This window comes from Calidris pugnax, unplaced genomic scaffold (assembly GCF_001431845.1).
Source record: "Calidris pugnax isolate Ruff unplaced genomic scaffold, ASM143184v1 scaffold4, whole genome shotgun sequence".
NCBI classification, from domain to species: domain Eukaryota; kingdom Metazoa; phylum Chordata; class Aves; order Charadriiformes; family Scolopacidae; genus Calidris; species Calidris pugnax.
This window is the reverse complement of record NW_015090781.1, coordinates 2,429,122-2,456,270: the sequence shown is the minus strand read 5'-3', so window position 1 is coordinate 2,456,270 and position 27,149 is coordinate 2,429,122. Positions and strand designations below refer to the sequence as shown.

Sequence of the window (27,149 nt, the reverse complement as noted above, 5' to 3'; positions counted from 1 at the left end):
CCGCGCCCGCCCCCGCCGGATGGGGCGGGGGGACAGAGAACCAAAGGGCCCCGCACCACCCTCCGCATCCTGCGGGACGGATCCTGGGGGGACAGCGGCTGGCGTGGGGAAAGTGTGGGGGGGAGCCTTTCTGGAAGGGGGAGCAGCTGGTGAAATAAAGTTCAATTTCCTTGCAATAAAAACGGAAGTGTTAATTACCCCAGCGGGATCCTCATGGCTTTTCCTGGTAACAGGGCCCTTCCCTCAGATTTTTTCGGGGAGAAGGAGGAAGGGGAGAAGAAGAAGGAAGGGGAGAAGAAGAAGGAAGGGGAGAAGAAGAAGGAAGGGGAGAAGAAGAAGGAAGGGGAGAAGAAGAAGGAAGGGGAGAAGGGAGCCCAAAAGCCACACTGGAGGTGAAAGACACCTCTCTCCATCCCATAACATGGGGGGGGACACTCCTTCCCCTCCCGGTGGCTCAGCAGGACAAGGCAGTTACTGGCCACAGGGCTGGCCCTGGAAACACCACACTGGAAAAATTGCCCTTATGGGGACAAAGAGTGTGTGGGACTTCTCCTCCTGGCTCCAGGGCACCAGCCTTCCCGGGCATTGGGCAGAAGATACGGGCAACCCATAGAGGCAGGAGACCAAGAGGGGTAGGAGGGTGACAGGGACACAGTGGGAGGGATCATCTCACCTCTATCCCTCTCAGTCTCATCTCCACTGGGGTAAAAACCAGCTGGAGGCTGGGCCCAGAGAGTGGTGGGGAATGGAGTTAAATCCAGTTGGGATTCTTACATTCAAGTTTGTGCCCATTCCCTCTTGTCCTGTCACTGGGCACCACTGGAAAAAGCCTGGCCCCATCCTCCTGACACCCACCCTTGAAGCATTTATAGGCGTTGATCAGATCCCCCCTCAGCCTTCTCTTCTCCAGACTAAAAAGCCCCAAGTCCCTCAGCCTTTCCTCATCAGAGAGATGCTCCAGGCCCCTCAGCATCTCTGTAGCCTCTGCTGTCCCCTCTCCAGCAGTTCCCTGTCCTTCTGGAACTGGGGAGCCCAGAACTGGTCCCAGTGCTCCAGCTGGGGCCTCCCCAGGGCAGAGCAGAGGGGCAGGATGACCTCCCTCCACCTGCTGCTCACACTCTTCCTGATGCCCCCCAGGATGCCCTTGGCCTTTTTGGCCACCAGGGCCCATTGCTGGCTCGTGGGCATCCTGTTGTCCACCAGGACCCCCAGGTCTTTTTCCTCAGAGCTGCTCCCCAGCAGTTCAGCCCCCAACCCCTACTGGTGCAGGGGGTTATTTCTCCCCAAGTCAAACTTGGTGGATGTAGAACTAAGGCCTGACTGTGGAGTCACAGCGTTACCCCTTACACACTGCGTGACACCCCCAAATTACTGTGTCCCCCCTTGGTTCTGCTGACAGGCCAGCCAGCAACACAGCAACCTCTAAACCCACCAGCCAGCCTGAAAAACATCAAAAACCCAAAAATGAGTAAGAGTAAGAAAGAGCAAACGAGCACTGCCACAACACAGCTCCCACTGGCTTTGCCAGACACTGGAGACCACCTTTGAAAGACCTGGGAAAGTTCAAGTGGTGCTACTCATAGATGGGCCAACAAGAAACATCACTGCCACCCCAAAACTCTTTGGAGTGAGTCCTTCTGAAGGGTCATGGACACCTGCCTATGAAAAACATCCGCGCAGACAACTCGTGCTGCCACCACCAAAACCAGAGACAAGTTTCTCTGCTGGCTGATCCCAAGGGCACCCAAAACATCCAGCGTGATGTAACATACGCTGCCAAACCACTTCTTCTGGAACCTCATACACAAAATACACATTTCTTATTTACATTCACTTCTCAATTTTTATTCTAGTTCTCGCATGGTCTTCAAATACAGTTTTACAGGTCATTTTTTTCTGCTACAGATACTGTTGATCTAAAAACAGATTAATGAAAGTGGCATTCCAACCTTAATGAAAATTCATAACCATGAAAGATATGTCAACATATCACTTTACAATCCTAGAATGATGGTATTGGCCTGACATTCCATAGGCTTATACAATTAATTTCTATAATAATAACAAATTCATAGGAAGAGAAAATGTGGCAGCTCCTTAAAAGCCAAGAAATAAGGCCACAAGCATCCTATGCTGTAATGTTATGCATCCAGATAAAATAAGTGGACTCTGGTATTCATGAAGAAACAAAAAACTCTCCCACCTGATAAACCAAGGTATCAGCTACTCAACATGCACTCAAAGCCGTATAAAAACTAGTGGCATTCAGCTCTGACTTACATGAAATCCCATAGCACAACCCCGTACCTCTTTCTAAAAATGAAATGAACTTGTTTCAACTTAAATACTTTTGCTACCGCATTAAAAAATTGTTCACATTCTGCAAAGGAAAAAAAAAAAGTAATAATAATCCTGCAGGTGACTGCACCAGAAGGCCAAACCCAACATCTCCTTCCGGGTCGCAGACAACAGTATTGCAGTCTTAATGCCATTCATTGCAGGCTGCCTAACGTCTTCTATGCAGCTGGAGGCTTGTCAAAGGAACTGAGCTTCCTTTGTGCACCACTGGAAAACAAAAAAAAACAACAAACCAACCCTAGGAAAATGAAAAAGGAAGATAAAGCCAGCTGATGGCAGCAGGTGAAAGAAGCAAAGTGCCACAAGGTGTATACCATTGGCCAATTACCTATCTGGGACACCGGGACTTCAGTGAAATACCAATTTCATAAATGATGCAACTACCTCACCACCAGAACCCATAGCACGCCGATTCCACCCCATAGCCAAACGTGTCAGACCTGGGTAAAAACATTAAACTCTTGGAACATTTAAAAGTAGGTAACCATTTAAATAATGTGTAAAAATGTGCTTATTGTGGCGTTTCTTGTAGAAAAGTTATTCGATACAAATGTGCAGGACTTGAAGACCCTGATTTAAGCAAACTAGTATAAACAGGTTTGGAAAGACGGCGACTGTTCCAAGGACAAGTCCCAGCTGTGGGCCAGCTCTCTCCCTCTCACCATCTTTCATCCACAATCCCACATGAACGTTACCAAAATTAACGGGTTCGGCAGATCACCCCACCAATTGCTGTTCCAGTCCCAGGAGAATGACGATAACCTCAAGCAGCAACAAACTGCTGTCTGGAGGAAGGATCATTTGGGATCCGCACACCCCTTACCCAAGATGGTTTGTTTCTAGCCCTGGATATGAGGCACAATAAGGTCAGTGCTGAGGACAGATTCGTTCTCCGTTGTGGTTTTAGGTTATTCAAAAGTGCCATCTTGGACCTATCCCATTTCACTTTTCAAAAAGAAAAAAAGTTACAAAAACCGGTAAACAAAAAGTTAGTCAGCATACGGCTAAGTTTATATACACGGAAATTTACAAGGTTGTCATTAGGTGACTTTTGCCACAGACCACTGCACATTTGTCCCTAACAAAGCACAAAGCTTGAACCAATGGTCATTAGAAGTGACAACGGGTCGTTGCTTTATCAACAAGCATAAAGATAGTAAAAAATAGAACTGTAGCTACTTATCTTTAAATTTGCTGATTGACACAAGCAATCCCTCCCATTTCTGCAACTTCCAGTTGCAGATCCTGCTCTGTGACAGAGAGAACCCTGCATCTTTACAGCTACTTCTGACAGAGCCTGCTTTTCTGTTGACAGGTGAACACAGAGAACTTGTCATCAAACCACAGCGCCGACCGAGAGGGATTCCTCCGAGAAGCTATAGCCCATGCAAGATTCCTTGGCACTTCACACAGGACCAGGAGAGGACAAGGTTTCTTGTGGTTTTTTTTTTTTTTGTTAAAACAGTGTTTTCAGCAGCATTATCCTCTTCCAAAAAATTACAGTCTGAATGTGTGATGGGTGATTTTCGCATAGCCCCTTCTACCAAGCTGGCTTATTGCTGGCTTTGTGCAGCTAGACCATAGGAAGATCCCCACCACTACCTGCCCAGCTCTGAAGGGACTACAGTACTGGAACAGTTTGCTGTCGAGCACTCACAGGCTTCTTCCAAGGATAACAACATCCTTTGGAAATCCTTCCATTTTAGCAATTTCAAAACAACCCAGCTTGCTGTAAAATTCCAGGATTCTTTTATCGTCTGGTCTCACTTCACAAAAAGCCCCACGGGAGCCTGAAGGAGGAAGAGAGAAACAAAACACACTGTAGGAGAAGAGTTATTGTAAAAAGCACAGACATCAAATATTACCACAGAACCCACCTATTTTAACATTGAAACCCAATGAAACCACTGATCCAATCCCATATGGTGCATAGTGCCCAAAAGAAAGCAGATTTATGGCAACCTAGCTGACCATTGGGGTCAGCTGCACATTGCAGATGTCCTGTCAGTCTGAACGAACCACCTCCCCTCTGCACACCTTTAATTTCACATAAAAGCATCCTGAAACACTGATGTTGGCTCAGAAAATAGCACTAGAAGCGGGCACCAAATCGTGCAAAGGAGCTGTGAACCTCAGGTGTGCAGTGAGGCAGACAGCCAAGTACCTGGCCATATTGGAGGTTTTGGTAATTACCCACCAGTGCACACTGCCACACGTAAGAAAAAGCACCAGCAGGGGAAATATAAACATTTGTGTGTTGTTCAAGATGTAAAAATGTGTGCTCTCATTGCCAAATTGTTCCCTCAGTTCTTCCAATTTTCTAATTTGCAGGATAAAGTGAAAAGCCTTCTTTTACTGAAGACAGCAGCACATGTTAGATATCCTAAAGCTTTTATAATTATTTACCTAGAGTGCTAACTATGGCAGGAATCAAGTACCTCAGACTGACATGCAAATACGGTAACATTAATATAACCATCCCAAGTTTATCTTGCATCCTAGAACCAACATGGAATTAGGAAACAAGGAATTTTAAGTGCAAGAAGCTTACCATTAGCCTTTAGAGAAGAGAGCAGGCAGGCCATCATGCTTTTGGCCACGCTTGGATCTGTCACTTTTTTGTGGATATCGATCTTTATCAATGATGGGAAGTTGGCAAGAAATGATTCTGGCAATACTTCTTGCTCTTCATGGAAGCTTAGCATTATTTTCTGAAACAAATATGGGAAGCAGAAGTTTTCATTCATGTTTATTAAGGGAGGCTGCTTTGCTCACGGAGTTTACCTCCAAATCAGCATGCTTTTCAACCACACCTCTGACGGTCACTTTGTTCCTTACCTGCTGAATTGCTCTCTCTACTCCACATAAAAAAAAAAACCACTACAGAAGCTTCTCAGACTGCCAAAGGAGAACACAAAACTCCTTGCATGGCTTCTCAGTGAGAAAAACCATAAGCCAACCCATAACTAACAGTTTGTGCACAGGTATCCCTTTTCTTTGTGTTTTACATGGGCAGTTTTAGCTCTAAGCATTCTAACCTTCCACATGTATTCTTTGGATCACAGCAGCCTCAAAACACCTCTCATGTCCATGCAATTATCTTAGACTACTTGCCCCAACAAAGGCAAATTTGTCTGCAGCTTGAAATAAGTCTTGGGGATGACTAAAAGATGTTGGTGATCACTTAAGATTACTGCAATCACCAAGGAAGGTCTTTAGGAACATGACATCAGATATTAACTTCTTGCAACTCACAGGAATGGAACAATCAAGTGAGGTAATGCAGAAGCAGACAAAGCTACATCTGAAAGATACTTCAGTCATCCCTCCTGCTGGTAACCAAACTTTAAAACCTTTAGGGAGCACTGGCTCACGTAAACAAGCCACTTAACTTCATAACATGTATAAATGAAAGTCACCTTCATAACAACCTAAACCAGGACTCCATCGCACAAGGAACCATAACATTAGCAACCCTCACATTTTTTTCAGGTCAAGTTTAACTGCAATCCCCTCAAACCTATCAACCGCCATCTCCCAAACTCTTGCAGGGAGAGTCTCTGTTCAAAGTTATGACTTCAAACTTGTAGAGATACTTCAGGGTCAGAACCATGTTTGCTCCTCTGGGCTTTTCTTTATGACAACTGTAACAGGCACAATCCCATAGGAAGTGTCCAAAGCCACCCACGCTGCCTTCAAGCACCAAGGCAGAGGTGCTTGATCCCTGTTTCTTCCAACCACAGAAATGCCACAATAGGTAGAACAGGTTATGGAGGAGCAGGGTACAGGTGGGGCTAAGCAGCAGTTGGACATGATGGTCTCATCTCTTGTGGCCAATAATAACTAATCTCAGGCAAAGCAGATACCAGATAAACGTCTCTGACAGGACCCCAGCCAAAGCTGCCAGGCAAGCTCATGACAGCATGGTAGGCTAAATGGATAAAATCCCACAGCATCTACCTCAAAAGCAAAGCACAATGAGCTCCTCTGTACTCCCAGGAACATCTCTCGAGCCCACAGACTCAAGAAACAAACTTTTTCTGAGATATTGTATGAGCAGGAGAAATCCTGGGGCAATGTACTGTCAGCAAAAAATGCTCTTAAACATCTCAATGGAAAAGTTAGTTTATCACTCCAAAATACCTCCTGGTTTCTCTCTGAAGTTCAGCTTTAAATGTCTGGAAATCAAGGCACCTTCTCCCTTACCATACCTACTACAGCTCTGTTGTGTTTAATTTCCAATATCTTTATGTGCGTTAGCTTTGTTAGAAACTATGAATTTACATATACACTTCAAAGCACAGCACTGTGCTAATGCAGAAGAATCAAGTCATAAAACCTACCAACTGCAGAATTAGCTCCACTTCAATAGTGGTTGTGGAGCTATTAAGATACTTTCTAGTCACATCTACTTCACAACACTGACATTTGCTACAAGGCTTGTTTTTCTTAAATGTACTTCATTTTCCACCCATCAAACATGCCTATAAGTAGCGGCCATTTCCACAATAGGGTGACAAACACTTCATGCCATTTCCAGGAAGCATTGCTTTGCTTGTGGGAAGGGCTGTGCTCTCAGAGCCATGACCTCCACTAAGACTTTGTCTAAGTCTTAGTCAAATAAAGCCCACTGCTATATACAGCATTTTTACCCTGCTCTCTTACCAGCTGGGGATTCCCTTATGAGGCCCACCAGCCTGACACCAGCCCTTGTATTCAGACAACTTGTTAGAAAATACTTTCTGGAAAATATTCATTCTTTCTTGAGAAAGTAAAAGGCTAAGAAGTGGTGGTTCTGGGCCTGTCTCTACTACAGCTTTGTCCACATCTCCTGCCTCTTAGAGATGTAGACTGGCACCTCTTGGTATTAAACACCTTTCTTTCCTTGACAAGAATGCATCAGCTAGGACTTTTCACTATTTCTGACAGTTTGATGACATTGGTTTTTTTTCTAATTTCTTCCAAAACCAACCAAGATACTGATTTTTAGCCCTTGCTAAAGGTGAGATGTTGCTTTGCACCACCTACAGCTGTCACACTCCATAAATAGCTCATCAAACCCAAGTGCTCTTTAATTTGTTTTCCATATGATTCCAATTGATGTGACTATCAGGAGTTACCTGCAGCACGGGGAAACTAATATCTCATTTTTGCAGGAGAACAGAGAAGCAATCCTTTATTTTCAAAATGTAATTTTCTCTAGATTAAGGTGACTTACATTTACCACATTGATTACTACTACTAAAGTACATGTCATGGGTGTATTACAACAGACGGCTGTATCTGACTGCCAGGGAATAATTTTACTGTCACCTTTTACAATGTCAGATACTGTGCTCCTCAAAGACTTCAGAAAGATACGAAAATTTAATTACACAGACACTCAAAAATGCAACAGGAAAACAAAAACCTGCTTCAGAAAGAAAGAGTTCAGCATACAGTTCTGATCTCGCGGGTTATACCAACCTCTGCCTCAGACAGCTCCTTGTCACTATTTGGTTTAGTATATTTTTCCTGCATGAAAGGGATCCAAGACATTTTGCATTTTTTAATGAAAGGAGTCACATCAACTGTTCCCAAAGCATAGCCACATATGCCATCTTCATCTTCTAAGACGAAGCAGTAATCCAGGCTGAGGGTGAGTAGGCCTCCCACTAACCTGCAGAAAGAAGTGTCCAAATTCAGTCAAAAGAGGACCATACTTGTTCCAAGTGACCTTCAGGTACTCTGGAAGAGACCCTAGGTTATCCAATGAAGCAACAGGGTCCTCCAGTCATGGAATTAGTTTCTACAAAGCATTAATGGACTGATCAGCTGTCAAAACTCAGCTATGAGCAACAGCTGCACCTCAGGATCCCACAATTTAACCTGATAAACACTGCTCTTCTGACTCACTAGACAAACAAACTTCCTTCACCTTTTGCCCTAAGTTTCCCTGCTGCCATTACCCCCTAGTTCTTCCATCTTCTCTTTCGGGTATTTTTTGAAACCAGTTATACATCCTTTCTTAACTACCTTCCTGTCACTCAGCACAGCCTCTTTACAAAGTTGTATCTAAATTAAATGCTCAAGAAAAACAAACAAAAAACCTCAAAGGAGCTCATTTTACAGCTCATATTTAATGCCTTTTTTTTTTTTTAAAACTTCATCTCACTTGCCATTGCTTATGCTTTTTAAAAGTTGGCCCAGAAAAATGTTAAGATACACAGCTGAGGATTGGTCCTCAAAAAAATTTCAATTATTTGAAGAACTACACTAGGTACCAGAAGGATAACTAGGGGCCACAAACACTCTTATGATATACTTCCACAGATTCTGAAATAATAGGATATTATAATGCATAGGTTTCACAATATACAGGTTTCAGCTAAGTATTTTTTCTACCATCTCACAAAGGTGACTAGAGCACAAACTGAGACATAACTGCTTATGGTATCATTAAGAAACCCAAACCCCAGTTTCCTGAAGCCTGCAGGGAGCAATTTTTTTTTTCCTCATTATTTTTATTTTTAAAGCAAATGCTCTTTGCATTCCTACACACACACTTAAAAATTCAAATTTAATAAAGTGTCAGGATGTCACCCTTCAGAACCACCTCCGTAGGTCATTCATTCCTAATACATACTTGTCTCCAATTAAATCTGGTAAGCTATGGAAGGGTTGATCAGCTCCATCAGCATACATTTCTCTGCAGATCTTATACACAGATGCCTAAGAGGAGAGAAGAGATGATTTCAATTCATCAGTCACATTCAAACTTTGTTTTAGAGGAATTTCATTAACAGCTCCACTGTAAACTAGTACTGACAGACATTTAAATTACATATAACAAGTATATCCATCTATGAGAAAGCATCTATCTCCCCCTCTCTTGCAAAGTAAATCTTCAAAGTTGCCAGTCAAAAACACTGTGGTTAAATTGAACGGCTGGAGGTCAACGATCTAATGATAGAGATTAACCCTGAGGGTTAGTTACCAAACGCTCTGTGAAGATCAATACCCTTGATACAAAGTCCCTTTTCAAACCCTCCAATGTCCAAGGGCAACAATTTAACCACTGTGAAGGACACACACCCTGACTTTCTGCATGTTACAAGACTTTCCGCTGACTCTCTTTAAAGAGTAAACTTGTATCAGTCACACTTTAAATAAGAAACTTTACACTTCTCAACAGAAGGCTTTGCATTTGACCTATCTCAAGCCTCCTTTTATAAAAAAGGAAGTCTTCCGAGGAAGAAACATTCTTTGTGACTGCCATGTTTGGCTGCATCACCAATTGTTTAGGTGGTTTAGAAATACCAACTCCATTACCAAAAAGGAACAAACCACCTTCCTTACAGTCCTGCATTAAGGTATGGCACAGGCTGCTTTACTGCCCATGAGAACAGCAGGGGACAAAGCCTAAAGCCAGCAGGTAAAGGGCATGCCTTGTCTGTCCAACTGGCTTCAAAGTCAGGATTCATTTGAGCTGCTGCAAACTCAACCTAAAAACTTTTCTTTAAAAGGATACACGTTTCATCTCAATGTGGCTACAGATGCAAAGCTCAAGCTACATTAATGAAACTTCAACCATAAAGAGTGTTGGTTGATACTGCTTGATACATGAGTTTCGAGTATTCATCTTTTCTCAGCTAATAAGAGTAAAGCTACACTACAGATACGTTCAGCAAAAAAAATAAAATAAGGGGGAGGGGGGATCTCTAATCAATAAAGACTAATACAAAATTCCTGGTTTCAAAGTATCACACACACTGAAGCAGATTTGACAACAATCCATTCAAAACCAAACCAAAAAGTTTGCAACTGTAATTAAACCCATAAGAATGGCTGAAATATCATCACATATTACAACCATCACTGTTCTGCCTACACCAGCAGTTACGCTGAGAATACCAGAGTTACCCCAATAATTATTGGGGTATATAATGCAGATGCACCTTCTCCTAAGGTTAAGCCATGCATGTGTTCCCACTGCAAAAATCCCTCCTCCAGCAGCAAACAATTGTAACTTGCCTTTCTGGAACAGGGAAGGCACTCATAGATTTAATAAGGTGGTGGGGTGGGAGACTGGGTATCAAGATGTGGCTCTCTCTACCTGTGCTGTTGCACAGCACGCTGCTGAACCAAAGGCAAGGACTTCACCTCAGTTTTCCTGTGGGACTGCATCTGTGCCTTGTGCAAGATACTGGGACATCTGTTTCATGAGGGGATGAAGGGACTCGGAGGTGACCAGTGTTGCCACAAAACAAAACACAACACTAAACAACAGTGACAAGGCTCAAAAGCAGTTACCTCATCTTTAGGAAAGTAGGGTCGTATGGTGTACACTTTGGAAGTGGGCGTTAACGGAGGCGGTTGAAAAAAGAGGTCGTTTGCCCCATCAATAGGCAGTAAACGCTGCGGAAACAAAATACTTCATATGACTGTATGAACAACAAAACCCAGCACTCTTGGGTGTGCACTGCAGACTCCCAAATTAACATTTGCTACTTGCAGGCACCCCAGAAGGTGGGGTTGGTATGCTTTACAAATGCAAAGAACCTTATTTGAATAGAAAAATATCCAATTGGTGTTTTAAAATATGCAATTGAAACAGCACATTAAGAGACTGTTAATCTTATCTGCTTTAAAATACTTTTTTACCAATCATATCTACACTGTCTCTGCATAAGAACATAGAATGTCAGGAGGAAAGGTTTGGTCTGAAGAGGGTTAACTGGCCAGAGGAGACGCTTTATCCCAAAAGCAATGCGCTGATTCAATTTGCTGCGCGCAGAGCACCTGTGAGGGGGGAAAAGTATAGCGCCTGAAAAATCCATGAACAAATTTGAACATGGTAAACAAACAGCGATTTAGGAATATTTTTTCCCAATTGAAATCTTTTGCAACGACGTGCATTACAGCTTTATTTAGAGAGGCAACCAAAATTTGGACGGCTATCCCTTCTTTTGCTCATGGAATTCCCATCGGCAGACCAGCATGCGCGCATTGTGCAATTGCGGGCGCAGGTAAAAATGCTGTGCGACCTGCAAAGAAACAATGTGAAATGTACAACTAAAGCCGCTGCGCTTCGCATGCGCGTGGGACAGGCAGCATCTCCTTGAGAAATTACTGTAGAAAGGGGAGGAAAATTATTTTAAACCAAGCTGTAAGGCTAATGGGCTTTGGACCAGAAAGCCTTCGGCAGACCAATCCTTCCAGACCTCTGATGTGCAACAAAAGGTTTCTCATAAAACAAAGAAAATGTCATTCAGTTGTGAAGTCATATTGATACCTGGAACTCTCCTGCTAGACCACCTCTAAAGGCCCAGGGTTCTTGGTCTCCACTTAAGAACTGTGCTGAAGATTGACTACGACACCCTGTTGAGATCAGATCCAAGCGGAGAATGTTACGAGAAGGGGGATTTCCTGGGTGTCTAACATGTCCAAAAAGCTAACACACACTTGTGGAAAAAGCTCTCTAACTGAGCTAGAATCCGGGGCTTGGGGGGAGGCTGTAATAATGTATGATTTTATAAATATTTTGTGCTTGCACACTAATTGCAACATTCCAATTTTCTGATTACCTATAACAGACGAGTCTAAGCCCGTGTGAGCTGATTCAGCTCACACACCTCATTCCAGCCCAGAAGGCACAAGAATTGTGCCATGCACAATTATGTACGCTTCCCAGACATTTTGTACACTTTTTTTTTTTGTGGCAGAAACATCCATTCCATCTATGAAAAGATGACATCTTGGAAGCTACATGGCTCAATAGCCACTATTGTAAATTTTAGATCAAACAAATACCATTATCACAGCCCCTTGAAAAAAATGGACCTTTCTGAAGTCACATTTTAGTAATGATTGTTTCTAATCTTGTCAGAAAACTAGGACTGGCGATATATTCAAACAGTCTGGAACAGGTCAGGCAGCTGTGACAGTCCTATGAAACAGTGTTCTTACAAGAGACTATGCAGATTCATAATCCAGGCCATACGTTCACAATGCTGCTGGCATGTTAAAAAACTAAGTATCAACTGGAATTACCTCACAATTTAATTAGTACACCCTGCTGGCCATAGATAATATTAGCTTTGCTTTATAGCATCTTGATTTTTTTTTCCTTTTCAAGCATATCAGATGCACCAGGGTCCCCACTGACCAGCTACAGGAGGCCCACTGAAGTGCTCAGCTTTAGTTTAAGCTTGCTTTAGAACAGAAAATTCCATTAGCTGTTCGACTTTTAATACTGTTCTGCCACCAAGGCACCACAGCCTTCAACAACTAACATAACATAAATGACAACTCTGGAGAGAGAAAAAAAAAAAAAAAGAAAAAAAAACAAGGTAGGGGCAGAGGCAGGGGCACTCCAGGGCATCTGGAGTGGAGATTTCAATGACCCGCCTAGTTTTCTGACAAGATGAGCAGCGCAAATATTCTTTTCCTTTTGTAGACAGCAATCTACCTCCTGTTCAAGTAACAGTCTCGGATCAGTACAGACAAGTATGTTGTGCTAGTCAGAGAGTCCCAAAGTGTGCCAAGTTTGACATTTATGAGAGTTTAGGAATATCCGTTAAATACAAACTACCCTAAGCATGGTAAATTTCAGAAACAATCCAAGCATCAAAATCAAAATTTGAATTTGATTTACTCCCACATTGTAGAATTCTTAAGTCAAAATACACCCTTCACAAGGAGATTTAGTCAATAACTTGGAAGACAGTATCTGTCTGTCCTTTGAGACTACAACTTAACTAGCACTTCCAATTATTACAGTAAAGAGCTGCGTGAATGAAGAGCTGTATAAATGAAAAACATAGTTAATGCCTTAGTCGCTGCGCAAATGTGACTTCAGTTCATGCCTAGTGCACATCTAATCTATCTGAGCTGCCTCACAGACAAAACCTTTCCATTTTAATTAATTAATGACGACGCGCTGTGAACATCTGGCGCTGTCCATCCAATAGCAGTAGAAACTTGTGCTGAGGATTCTCCCATCTGTACACAATGGGGAAGAAGACAATAGAAGTCATTAGTAATCCATAGTACTGTACAGCCACACTAATTTAAGGGACTGAATGCTAGCTGGACTTGGGAGGAGAGGTGAAGAAAGTGAATGTTCAGTGGACCATTGAGCACACCATTTGTTTGGATCTGTAATGTACTTCGCTGTTCTTTTTTACTGATGTATTTTATCAAAGACCTTTGCTCTATATTTATTTACACTAGTGATAAAAATGCAAGGTGAAGAGAAAAGTATCCTCTCTCACAGAAGCACTATTAGCATTAGAGTATTAAACTGTCAAAAACTCTTAAGAATTATTTTTCAACTATCTAATACCAGTTTGAGTACTGGAACAGAACAGTACCAAAGTCAACAGAGCTAGTATTTATAGAGTTGGCTTCTAGAGTGAACTATTCCTAATATTTGTTGTATTTAATAACTTGAACCAAACTTTACAGGGACATTGAAAAAAGAAGATAATTTCAGCTGAAATCTGTAGGTAGTTTGATAATTCTGAAACATAGTCTTAGGTTGGGCCCTCATTGTTTAGCGATTACAAGAATCACTGTTCTCTTACAGAGCTTTGCCATGGAGCTTTTAAACAGATGAAGTTCTTTCTAGCTAAAGGTCAACATACAGCAAGAATAGTGAAGTTGGAGGATGTGTGTCACACTAGTCTTAAAAATGCATGAACTAACGCTTTTAAGCAGCATCAGGCAGGTGTTAACATACTACAATGCTGGCCTGTTTTCCTCCCAAGTTTTTTTTCATCACCCACCACATGCATACAGGAATCAGATATTTAATAAGCACAAAACACGGGAAGTTGTTGAACATGGACTGACTTGATGACTTAACAGGTCTTCTGTGTCCCTGCTTAAACCTGCCAGAGTTTACGAGTATCATTTAAAGACAATCCAAACACTAAGACTAGACCAAGGTTGTGTAATGGTTTACCACTGTGAGATTTGCGACAACTACAAAGTGTGACATGAGACCATCAGCTTTGCTGCCTGCTGTGTATGTCAAGCAAGTCCACAGCATATTCCTTAGGGTTGGATTAAAACCTGAAAGTGAAATGACGTCACTAGAATTACCCAGGCCATGCTGGTGCTATCCGCAACTTAGGATCCCCCAAAAAATCTTTCAGGAAAAAACAGAACAAAACAAAACACCAAAAAGCTACATATTTAAAAAAAAAAAAAAAAGACAAAGAAAAAAAAAATTTCAAGGTCAGTTTAAGTCTCAGACTAAATCTGTCTAGAGAGCTCTACAAGTTTCATCCATTACCAAAAAAAAAAAATTTAAAAAATTAAAAAAAATCAACAATTTGGAATGTGTTTAAAGGAAATAATTTTGCACCAGAATAGCCTTACACTACAGCTCGCATGCGCACAGGGCTGGGAGGATGGGCTTCCTCTTGGCCAGGCCCATTGAAAGGTCACTTCTGCAATTGTTCTGTTGAAGACAGCAATAATGTTATCAAGACAGAGCAAGCAGCAGATGGCTGACGTGGTCACATTTCATAGTGTCATTTCCAATTGTACAGCAGGGTATCCGAGGAGTTACATGGCATAGTCCAGTGTGCATTCAGTCAAGAGTAAGTTAAAGTCAACACTTACGTGTCAGCTGAGATTCAAGTTTCATTAGCCCAAGAAGAAAATCAAGGTCTCCGATCTTAAGCATCCAGCAGACTTCATTTATAATACCAAAGCAAATTCCCAGCAAGCATTGCTTCAAATAGCGGGACAGGAAGACCTTTAAAACAGGGTCAAACCAGACCCCGTGTTCAAGAAAACACATTTGCCTAATACATTGTTTTCCCCGTGGGCTAATTAAAAACAAAAAAAATACACTATCTGGGATTATAATGGCTCCCGATGCACCTACCTAACCACTGCACAAAAGATTTCACCATTGACATAATACTCTTGATATCCCAGACGTAGGAGTACATGTCATAAAGGATTGTCCTGTTGGCACAATTGGAGAGGCGAGTGAACATCCCCATCACCAAGCTGCACATCTCTTCAAACTTGGCTGCTCGGTTACGCCATTCTTCTATCTATGAACGGAGGCAAAAGATCCACAAGATCAAACACAACCTTCTAGGCAGCAGAGGTACTCTAAACACAGAGGAAGACTATACAGTTCCTTACTTCGTTTCACCAGCACAGACTACCAGACCACACATGACTCACGGGTATTCTCTATGGCTGGTAGAAGTGAGGCCAGTCCAGGGATCACTGGTCAAATGCAGACACCAGACTGCCTTCAGAGCTACATGGCATACAGGGCTTAAACCAGTAGATCCCACTGGAGGAATGAAAATCACTGTGACCTGTGGTTAGTTGCACACTACCCTTCAGCTTTTAGGAAGCAGAACACCAATCTCTATTACAGACAACGGATAACATCACTCAGGATTTTGATTTAAAAGGAGAAAAAACAAGATTCGCACTCACTTTTTCAGCATCCTTTCCTTTGCAATTAACACTGACAACACTGCTATTTGCTCTGAGCCACTGGAATTCTCTCAGCATCTGTGCACCTTTGGGACCATGTTCGTAAGGAAGGTAAAACAAGTCAGCAAGAAGCTGCAAGTCCTCTAAAGTCACCGGTTCTACCGTGTAGAGGGGCTTTTCATTTGGCCCAGGCACAAACTGTTCTTTGTTAACTTGCTCATCAGTCTGCATAGGGGCAATGTCACTACCAGAGTCTTCCTGCATGGACATCTCTGGGGACTTGGATTCAGCGATGCTCTCCTTATCGGTATCCATCGGCTTCAACTCCTCCGCCATCTTGGCTTCGGCAATATCTGTCAGTATCTGATTAGCATTCTTGTCTGCATCCTCTTGTTTTTCCACCACCATGTCCATTGGTTCCTCATCAGATTGCTTCTTCTCTTCCTCCTTTACCAAGGTGGGTGACTCGCTGCTCAGCGCGGCCCCCTGACTCATGATGGGTTCTTGGTAAACTGTGGTAACCACAGTCGCTGCGTTTAAAGAGGATGGTGCCACCAAAGGCCCTACATCCCCTACAGCAGTTTTAGCACCACTGTGGGCCACTTGCCTACCTGAGAATAAGAAGAAACAAGTTTAGAGTTTTCAGTATCTGCCAACTAACATTCAAATCAGCATCTTCTGCAAACCATGGATGATTCTGTTGCCACAGCATCTGAGCAGTGCAGTTTCCTTCCGATACTTGCCTGTTTGCAAAACTTTGTTTTTTGCAAGTTTTCTCTCCACATAACTAATTCTCCTAGCTTCTTCCCCATCCCATCTTTGCTTACCAGTTAACATTTATGTGCTGACAGCAGCATTTCTGACTATGACATCAGAATAAAAAGCTCTCCAAGTTAACCTTTTTTTCCTCTGCATCAACTGACTTGCTTAAGTTTTACTTGGACATAGAGCACACTTCAAGATAAAAGGGCTGATACTTAAATATTTCAACTTCAAAAATGTCTTTAACATAGGGAAAATGGAGATATTTAAAACCTGAGTGGATATGGTCTTGGGCAACCTGCTCTAAACTCGCCCTCCTTTGGGGTAGTTAGACTAAGAGAATTCAAGAGGTCCCTTCCAACCTAAACTATTCTGTGAAAATGGAAGATTAATTACACCTTAATTACTACTCCTCACCCCAAGTTCTTGCTGCAGCTGAGTTTGAGAAAGATCAGAAACCCTACAACAGTTCCAAAGGATAACTCCTCCCAACCATGCTCTGGTGCAGAAGAGGTTCTTCCATGCCACCACCAGTTATCAAGGAGGGGCACTCTGACCACCTCAAATGCACATTTGAGAAAAACAAGACTATTCTTGCTATTCTCTCAGGTCTCATGGAAATTTAGTAACAAGTGGGACTAGCAAGATCCAGACTCCTCCTTGTCCTGTATCAGAAGTGCCAAAGGATCATACATCAAGGTTGCTTCTGCTGATCAGTTGGGGTGATACCAGCATGCTGCAGAACGCCAAGCATTCTTCTTTCCTTATTAAGGTTTCCCCAATTAGTAAGGCAGAAAATACTTCCAACTGAAAATTATACCAATTGCCAGAATCTATAAAATAGGTTTAATTTAAATGCAAGTACTGAACATTCAACCCCATTCTACTACCAACCCCAGAACAACACCAAATCAGACTCACTGCTGTATTGCTGAGGTACCCCAAACTCCTGCAACCATTCCGTTAAGGCCAGCTTCAGGGCCATTTGTGGGCTGTAGAGAACATCTGTTTCAATATCTTCATCACTCCCCTCATTTTCCAATTTAATCTGGATAGAAACTGTACTGTCTTCGGTATCAGCTACAGAGACAAATTTTTAAAAATTATGATGCAATTTTCATTTAAAATAAAAAAGAAAAGTCACATTAGACAAGGCATTTGAGAACTCTGTAACAGCCTTATTTCATAAAGAAGGACAAAGCATTACATCCTAATTAGACCAAATGGAAAACTATGGTCACCATCAATGTCAGCACAGAAACAGTATGCAGATACTCTGACATTCAGAGTTTTTCTTTCGAACTGAACTGCTTATATTCCAACGAAATCAAATCTGTGGACACTTACGTCAAATTTGGACATTAAAATTTCTTGCTGAGAGTGCTTTTTATACAACCACAGATACCTCTCATGGCTAAAGAGATGCCACAGATAAAGCCAATAAAACAATCTAGATGCTTGTTATGTTTCAGGCAACTGCCATTTACTTACGAGGTAGAAAATTCTAGGTGATCTCAAAAAGAAAGAGTGGGTAAGAAAAGGCTACAATCATCAATCAAAAACACAACATGTAAAAAAATCATCATGACTTATAAGGTTAAGCACAGATTGCAGCAAACAGTTACACATACTTACTCATCACCACATCTTTTCTCACTCCATTCATGTTAGACTTGTACCAGGTTGCAAGTGTGTGAATAGCAACATAATTGGCTTCAAATTCACAGTTTGGATTGGTCAGAACTCCCTTTAGTCGAGGGATGAGCTCAGTTGATCGACCTTTGTAAGGCCCAAGAAAAAGCCTCTTTTGATCATAATCATTAGCATGAATGTTATCCCAGATAACTGGTGCTCTCCTGATGATCTTAGAAACTTCTTCAATGGACTCAACTGGAATGTCTTTGGATACAACTTTAGGACCTAAAAGGGAAAACAGGATAATCAGAGGGCTTTGCAGATACTTAAAAAGATTCAACCCCCAAGAAGTTGGATAGCTTATTTTACTAAATACTTATGAGAAATCTTTTTAACATCAGCAGCAAATTAAAAAAAAAAAAGAACCAAAACACCCACAAATCAACAAAACACCCCCACAAAACCACAAACCAATTTTTACCTGTCCATAACACCTCGATGCCAGGGAGCAGCTTTTCCCCTACAGTCCGTAAGTACGGCGACTGAGCAACGTTTGGGTAACAGAAAGTTCCACAATATTCTGTGTAGGAAAAGAGAATGTTGCTGTTAGTAGCAGGATCCACACGTGTGACAACACACCCAACTGCCTCAGGAATACATTGATAGAATACTACCATTTGAGAAGAGAAACATCTATAAAATTAATCAAGAAAGGCCCAAAAGTCTAAAGTAGAAATAAATAGGACATTATGAATGATATTTAGCACAAAGATCAGAAAGGAAAGGTAGAGACTTTAATTAAAATTGCTCAAATGTCAAAATGAGGAAAAAACTAATTGATTCCATAAACAGAAGGGCAGGTTACAGCAGACAATGCACCAGAGAACTAGAAACCCAAAGACTGATTATGAAGTGCAAATATCTAAAAATATTAACACCAGAACCAACCTACTACAGTGTAAGGGGATAAACAAATTCACATTATAACATTGCTACTGAACCAAATTTTCCTGCAACAACCCACACCACTGAATATAGTGATTCTCTCTGCCTTACAATTTTCTTACATAAGGAACCTTGCAATTTAAAAAAGCAATGATTGGACCCAAGTGTAAGTAATCTTATTTTTTGATAAATAAATAAACCAACTCAGTGACTAGTAGAAGTGGGTAATCTTATTAAAAACAGGTACCAATGACAGAATTGAGCACAGACTGTGCTGTTCCTCTACTTTAAGAAAATTCTAAGACATTAACAGCTAGCCAGATCAAGAAGCAAAAAGATTTTGGTACAAGTCAAACAGAAGTCTTCCTTTAACTTAAATTTCAGTTCAAACTTCTCAAACCATTCTATCAAGCTGCCTTCTTTGCTTGGCATTAGGTTTTCCAGAGATGTGTACATTTGGCAAAACCTCTGCATATATTTGAATTACTCGAACCTTTATAAGTCAATTTCTTCAAGCAACCCCAAAATATTCCTTAAAGCAGTGATTAACTATTAAACCAGCTTTTCAACCAGTAAGATAAAAAGTCCCCACCTTTAAGGGTGAACTAAATGACTAATCTGATTTTACCTGTAGGACAGAAAAGGAATGTGTCTGGTTCTCCTAGATATTGATAAATTTCATTGGTGATAGAGACTTGAGCATGAGCAAAGGAACTGAAAACTTCTTTGTCTGCCGCACACATGTTGTGATCAATATCATCAAACAGCAGCGCAAAAGATCTGCAGCCAAACTGGGAAACCTAATGCAAGAGACAAGAGCAAAAAGGTTTAATTTTTTAAATTATTTTTATTTCTAAGTCAAACTGTGTAATTTTAAAAGGAAAAGTGACAGGAATGGAGGAGAGAAGATAGGGGAGGCAAGATAGACATAGGCATTCATTGTGAATAGATACCAATCTCTGACCAACGGCTCTACTTTTCTCAAAGATTAGAGGTCTAAAGACCTACAATCTATTCCAGCTTTAACAATCCAAATCCAATCCCACTGGACAGACAGCTGGAAAAAAGCTAACTCTGTAACAGCTTTTCAACAAAAGAGAGAAGTCAATTATGAGAACAAAGAAGATGTGTGTGCCAGGTCTGCCTCTGAAGGAATTTATTATGGATAAGAATTCTCACTTTAGAAATGCATCTTGGCTTCAAGGCCCTAAAATACTCTGAAGGCAAGCTCCCAAGAATAGCCTTCAGAATCCATTATAAGATGAGACTTTTACACTCTTATTTTTAACTCTAGATGATCACTGGCCACTTCTGCAATACAACCTGAATACATTCATTGGAATTGTTCAGAGGCATCCAAATTAATCCTAGTGCTGAAAACATGCAAGAAGCTAGTGAAAAGCATCGAGAGCAAGCAGGGTACTGAAGTTTTCAAATTAAGTAGCACTGCAACTGTGGCAAGTTTGTCACATTTACCTGGTCCAGCTTGCGTTTCAACGTGGATACCTCTTTAGGATTGGAGAAAGTGATGTCAAGGCCAGGCGAGATTGCATAGATGAACTCTATTTCATGTTCTCGTGCAGCTGATATCAGAGTCATTAGCTGCTCTGGAAAGCAAATTCAAACATTTCAGAAGAATTCAACAAATAAAAAAATCTCAGACATCATTATAGGTAAATTACAAAACAAAGATGCCCCTGCTACCGTAATAATAATAATAATTATAATAATAAAAAAAGCCAGAATTTCTTAAAGCTAACACAGCAAAGAACACTAAATCATTTGGAAGAGTTCTCAGAAATTACACCAAAAGGAATACAACTGTCCTTGTAGTGTTATTTTCCGTAGTAAATTTTTTTGTATATTTTAAATTTTTTTATCTTGATGTTGTGAGACAAATGTGGATGTTGCCTGTTTTTACAGTATGCACACCAAGCTTTAAAATTATTAGCCACTTTTTGCATTTTTGTCACACATATTAAGAAAAAATTCAATATAGCGTTATCACCCTGCATGACACTGCTTCACATACTCTTCCTATGACCAAAGCTCAGAGAGCATGAAAAAGGGCTTTTCTAACATCACTGTGCAGAAGCAGTTGCTTTAAGAAACAAACTTCAAATTTAATCTTCCATGCAATGAATAAAGAGAATTATTTTTAGAATATTCACAGATGCAACAGAGTTGGAGGGGACCTCTAGAGATCATCTAGTTCAACTCCCCTGCTATTTAACAGACAATATTTAACAATCTTTGTTGTTATTGGCAATTATCTTGCAGTATCCCTTAGATTATATTTCTGCAGTGACTCAAAGCGGCCTCCAAGAAGGATTACTTAGTTTCAAGCAAGTATCATTTTTCCCCTCACCCAAGGAAAATTATAATCCCCCAAAGGCTAATAAAACACTGTAGATCCCATAAATGCCAGAGGTGGATAAAAAGCCTCACACCAGCTTAAACGGGTCTTTTATGTTTTGGCTAAATAGTCAGAAGCTGCTTTTCTAACTGGTACTCTCTTCATTGAGACAAGCACTTAATGAATCACATAAAAGGGCATGCTATTTGCTATCAATCTTCTCTCTTTTCTGAAGCAAATAATTTCTACTTCAAAATATGGCCCAGATGTTCAAGAGCCAGAGGAATAATTTTCAGCAGCCTTCCCCTGGAAAAAAGTAAATCTTGTAACACAAAGCCTTAAAAACAGTTTTAGAAATCATCCGTAGAGTTATAGCTAAAAGAAGTAAATCCACGCTTGTACCAAAGCTCCACTAAATACATCTGCAGGGTATTAAGAACAGGTTTCACTCACCTCTGGAAATGGCTACTATGATTAAACACACACAAGCCTGTGTAGCAATGTCCAATTCATTCCAAAGTCTATTTATAGAAAATACAGAGGGGGAAAATAAAGGCAATTACCTGCTTCCTCCACAGAGTACATTTCTCGCCAGAACATCCTGTGCTTGTAGTCATCCTTTGGAGCATATAGGTAGGTATTTAGTCCCCACTTCTGAAGCCTATAAACACAGGAAAAAAAGTGTTCATTGGGAGAATAGCCTACAAATTCAGGAATTCTGCATTTTACTTTATCTAATTTTAATTCTTTTCACTTGATCTAATTTTTTTTTTTCATTGAATAATAACTTTACACACAACTGATATTGGACAAATTCAGTTAAGGCAAGCAGAAAGGTGAATATGAGCTCCTAAGAATATTGATAGTAGGCAAAAAAGCTGCTCTACATTAGAACAATAATTCTTTTCAGGCTTAAGTGGAAGATTATGATTACATTGTGATGGAATGTGCTGCAGTAAGAGGAAGCATGACTTGCCTTCTAAAAAGTTCTTTCCTCTGCTCCATAACCCAAGGTCTTCCATAAAATCCTACAGGAAACAAGATTAAAGTTATCCAGTTAGATGATGTGTGCTCCATGAAACGTTATATTACAACCTACCATTTTCTTCCTCTTCTGCTACATTCATCAAAAAGCTTCCCAAACCAGAAAGGAAAAAGTAAAATCTAGACAGACAGCATTAGGAAAGTGTAATAAACTGAAGTGATCTAAATTTAAAATGCAATTATAACTTATTTCATTTCTTATGATCTAAGTTCTTACAATTTTGGCCACTGAAACAATTAATTTTCAGAATACAAACTCTATTCCTGAGCATATGCCCTTGACAAGTCAAGTCAGCGTTATTATAAGAACAGACTGAACAGTCATAACCTAATTAAACTATCACTCCAGACACCTACAAAGTAGATTTGTTTGTAATATGAACACTGAAGATACTTGAAAAATGCTTAACCTGTTGTACAGAATGGAATGCTAAGTACACACACAGAGTATATAAATACATACTGAGGTAGATGATGTGTAATTTTAAAAAAATGCACAAGTGAGTCAACAAAATGCTTAGGATTTCATTCCTTTTATTCAGTTGAATAGGCTCCTTGTCAAAATTAACTTGCAAGTTGATAATCTTACTTTCCATTTCCCATTTTTACAAGCTAAAACTACGCCTCTGAATAATTACATAAAAGCATCTACACAAATGATTTTAGAACAGTGTACATTCAGTGTCATGGAATTCCATGGAAATTGTAACTGCTTCTAGTTTTAAATCTAATCCTTCCATTCTAGAAACATAATACTTTAAAAAGCACTCTCAATGTGCTCTTAGTCAAGTAAACTCACTTAGACCTATGTGCAAACAGTTTAACCACAAGTGGGCACTTCAAAACAAAGCTTCAGCCTGGCAATTTGTGCAAAGACCAGAGACTAAAATAACACTGAAATTTAATAAGCTCTGATTTTCAAACAGCACGGCCACTCAGTGATGAATGATGCTCCTAATACACAAAGCCTACAAGTCCCCACAGACCACCAGTTCACAAGGTAGACAATATCCTCATTTCCAGAGTCATTCACCATTGTAAATCTGTAAATATTTGGTCTCACAGAAGTCAAAGCCACTCTTTCAAAACCTGATCCAAGCAAAGCATTTTCTATATATTAACAAGTATTTCAGTTACCTCTTAAGTGAGCAATGCTCTTTTAAGAAGCTTAAAGCAAGCTTTAGTTTTAAGAATTAGTTTGTCAGAATGATCTCAGACTAACTGGCACCACGAAGTGGCAAAGCTGAGTAAGTACTACTCCTCACAAACTGCAAAATGACAGAGAACAGTTAAACAGAGGAACAAACAAGAGATCAGCTGCAAGGCATTAAAACCTCCCAGTTTTTCACCCAGAACAAATCTCTCATTTTCTCTAGTGTTACTTAATTCTGATTGATGCTGACCTGAGGAAACTAAAAAACCCATAAAAGGAATTAATTACTGTGATACCTAACAAATACCACCTATGTCCCATAACTCCTTCAGAAAACTTTTGCTTTACCTGTGAAACTACTGTCTCAGACCTACCAGCCTAAAGCAGAGCAGGGGCCTACTATAAAAAAAAAAAACCAAAACCAAAACAACAACTGTTATCTGAAAATCAGACAACGAAGATGTCGTGATTTAACCCTAGCTGACAACCAGGACCACACAGCCACTCACTTGCTCTCCCCAGTTGAGATGCAGGAGAGAATCAGAATAGTAAAAGTGAGAAAAAAATAGTGGGTTGAGGTAAAGACAGTTTAAGAAGTAAAGCAGAAGCTGTGCATGTGAGAAAAGCAGAACAAGGAATTCATTCCCTGCTTCCCACGGGAGGCAGGTGTTCAGCCATCTCCAGGAAAGCAGGGCTCCATCACACCTAACGGTCACTGGGGAAGACAAACACCAGAACTCCAAATGTCCCTCTTTTCCTTCTTCCCTCAGCTTTATATACTGAGCATGATGCCATGTGGTATGGAACATCCCTTTGGTCACTGTGCCTCCTCCAGGTTTCCTGTGCTCTCCCAGCCTGCTGCCTGGCAGGGCCACATGAGAAGCAGAAAAGGCCTTGACTGCCTAGCAACAACCAAAAACATTCGATCAGCCATCTCCAGGAAAGCAGGGCTCCATCACACCTAACGGTCACTGGGGAAGACAAACACCAGAACTCCAAATGTCCCTCTTTTTTAAGAAGTAAAGCAGAAGCTGTGCATGTGAGAAAAGCAGAACAAGGAATTCATTCCCTGCTTCCCACGGGAGGCAGGTGTTCAGCCATCTCCAGGAAAGCAGGGCTCCATCACACCTAACGGTCACTGGGGAAGACAAACACCAGAACTCCAAATGTCCCTCTTTTCCTTCTTCCCTCAGCTTTATATACTGAGCATGATGCCATGTGGTATGGAACATCCCTTTGGTCACTGTGCCTCCTCCAGGTTTCCTGTGCTCTCCCAGCCTGCTGCCTGGCAGGGCCACATGAGAAGCAGAAAAGGCCTTGACTGCCTAGCAACAACCAAAAACATTCGAGCGCTATCATCACTGTTTCTCATCCCAAATCCAAAACAAAATACTACACCACCTGCTAGCAGGAAAGTTAACTCCATCCCAGTTGCAATCATGACAGAAGAGTGATGAGAACATGCTAATCCAAACCGATACTTTTCTATCTGTCACCATTTTTCCTTGATTACTAATGTCACCATCTGATGGCAATTCTTCAATCTTTCTGTCCCACTAAAAATTGGCCAGGTTTTGTATTACTCTCTCAAGACTGTGTGTCTGGTTAATACAAAGTCAACAGATCATGCCCAATACTTCATCCCTGTTACCACACTCTCCATCACTAAAAGCCAGGATACCCTGGAGGCAGAGAAGCAGAGCTTTGCATCCTGTACTCTTAGATCTTATTACTCCCCAAAGCAGTGAATTTGATATCTATCATAAACTCTTCACACTCTTAGAACACACACCCAGTATTTGGCCAATCCATCCCCCTTTCCTAGAAGGGATCCAAACTCCATCTCATTGCTTCAATTTCACCATACCTTTAGTCTGTGTTAACTTCAGAAGCATAGATAAATACTTGAACAGTGCAGTGGTTAATCCCTATTTTTCTCTTACCCCTATAATTCTCTCGAGTCACTAAAGAGACAGCTGTTTTCACCCACTACCATTTACCTCATTCACCACAACAGGGTTTGTTTGTTTGTTTTGCCTTAAACACTCCCCATTCCTTTCTTTCTTGTATGCATATTAATGTTAGGCTGGTAACTCTTAACTAGTACTAGACTGCTTCACTGGGCAGAGGCCATCTTCTAGCTTTGCTTCATGCACAGCACAGTCAAGAACCTGCACCAAAACACGTGCAGAGACACAAATGTAACTAAGAAGACAAGAAAAATTATTATGGCACACGCAGTGGTTCCAATATAGACCCAGATGAACAGGTGACCCATGCTCAAGGAGCATCTGCAGAAACATGAGAATCTGTTCACTATTATCTGTCTCCTAAGCCTTCAATTTAGCACCTATCTTCACAGAATTAATCCTATCAATAAAGCAAAGCCACCTTTCTCCACACTGACCATATTTAAGCCCTAGAAAGTGCTAAAAAATAAAAGCATTAACTGGGCCTAGCACACTTCGCACAGTGACATTTGCAGGAGCCAAGCGGTCTTTTCTTTTTAAGATATGAACAAAAGGCATTCTGCAAGCAATGCAGATACTGACTGTGATAAACTGCCTGTCTCACTCTCTGCTCCATCTGTGAATCATTTAGTTCTCCTACTGGAGATTCATTATAGATACAGAACTAATAGCAACCCACAGGGATCTAGAGCGATTCCAAATCGACTATTATGTTGGGAATAAACTATTTTTCTTGCTGGCTTTCAATCATCTACCTTAACAGACCTGTCAGAAATGCAGACAGATTCCGTAGTTATTGAGAAATGCAAAAATAGTCCCTTTATTCTGCAGTTTCTGCGACAATTTAAACCTTTTAGTACTGCAACTATGCTAAAAGACAGAAGAGGGCTGTTTTACGGTGTGATTAAAACGGTAAGCTACAATGCTATAGAAAACAGGGGGTATTTAATATTAATTCCAGAACAGACGCCTATGGAATCACCTTATTCCCTACCCAGGAAAGTGAATCTGAGACTCTGGCGCTCCAGAAGAGCTGGGATAACCGCACCGCGGCTCTTCTCCCTCTCTCTCCTACCTCCCCCTTTAGAGGCGCAGGAGCAGGCGAGCCACAGCGCTGCCTCAGCCTCCACTAGCAATCACGGGCCGCTGGGGATGCCAGGCCTGCCCTCCCCCCGCCGAACAGCTGCCATCAAAGGGCACTCCCTGCTCGCCAACAGCTTCCAGGCACAAGCCCCGGGGGCTGCAGCCCCGCCCGGGAGCCGCAGCTCCTCCCCGCTCCTTCCTCCTCCTCTTCCTCCCCCTCCCCCCAGCCCTCTTTAGCGAATAGAGCCCCGGCCAAGAACCGCGCACCGCCCTGCTCGCAGAGCGGGCTCCTCCGGGGGAGGAGACGGGGCACAGCAGCGCCAGCTGGGACCGGTTCCACCGCCCCCGGTCTCCCGCGGATACCGACCCCCCTTCCCCCACCCCGAAT

The 27,149-nt window shown here is 41.5% G+C and overlaps 1 protein-coding gene across 1 annotated transcript; it reads right to left on the bottom strand.

The window, feature by feature from the left end:
• Positions 1-1,820: 1,820 nt before the first annotated feature.
• On the bottom strand, positions 1,821-23,151 carry MGEA5 (meningioma expressed antigen 5 (hyaluronidase)). The gene is made up of 16 exons (XM_014957487.1): positions 23,145-23,151; positions 22,488-22,539; positions 22,075-22,172; positions 20,632-20,762; positions 19,784-19,955; positions 18,692-18,790; positions 18,211-18,495; positions 17,497-17,655; positions 15,814-16,424; positions 15,239-15,413; positions 11,633-11,718; positions 10,651-10,755; positions 8,984-9,069; positions 7,825-8,017; positions 4,910-5,069; positions 1,821-4,148 (listed from the first exon to the last, which is right to left on the bottom strand). The coding sequence occupies exons 1-16, from the start codon at positions 23,149-23,151 to the stop codon at positions 4,012-4,014; spliced, it is 2,556 nt and encodes an 851-aa protein (XP_014812973.1). The 3' UTR covers positions 1,821-4,011.
• Between the last annotated feature and the right edge of the window lie 3,998 nt (positions 23,152-27,149).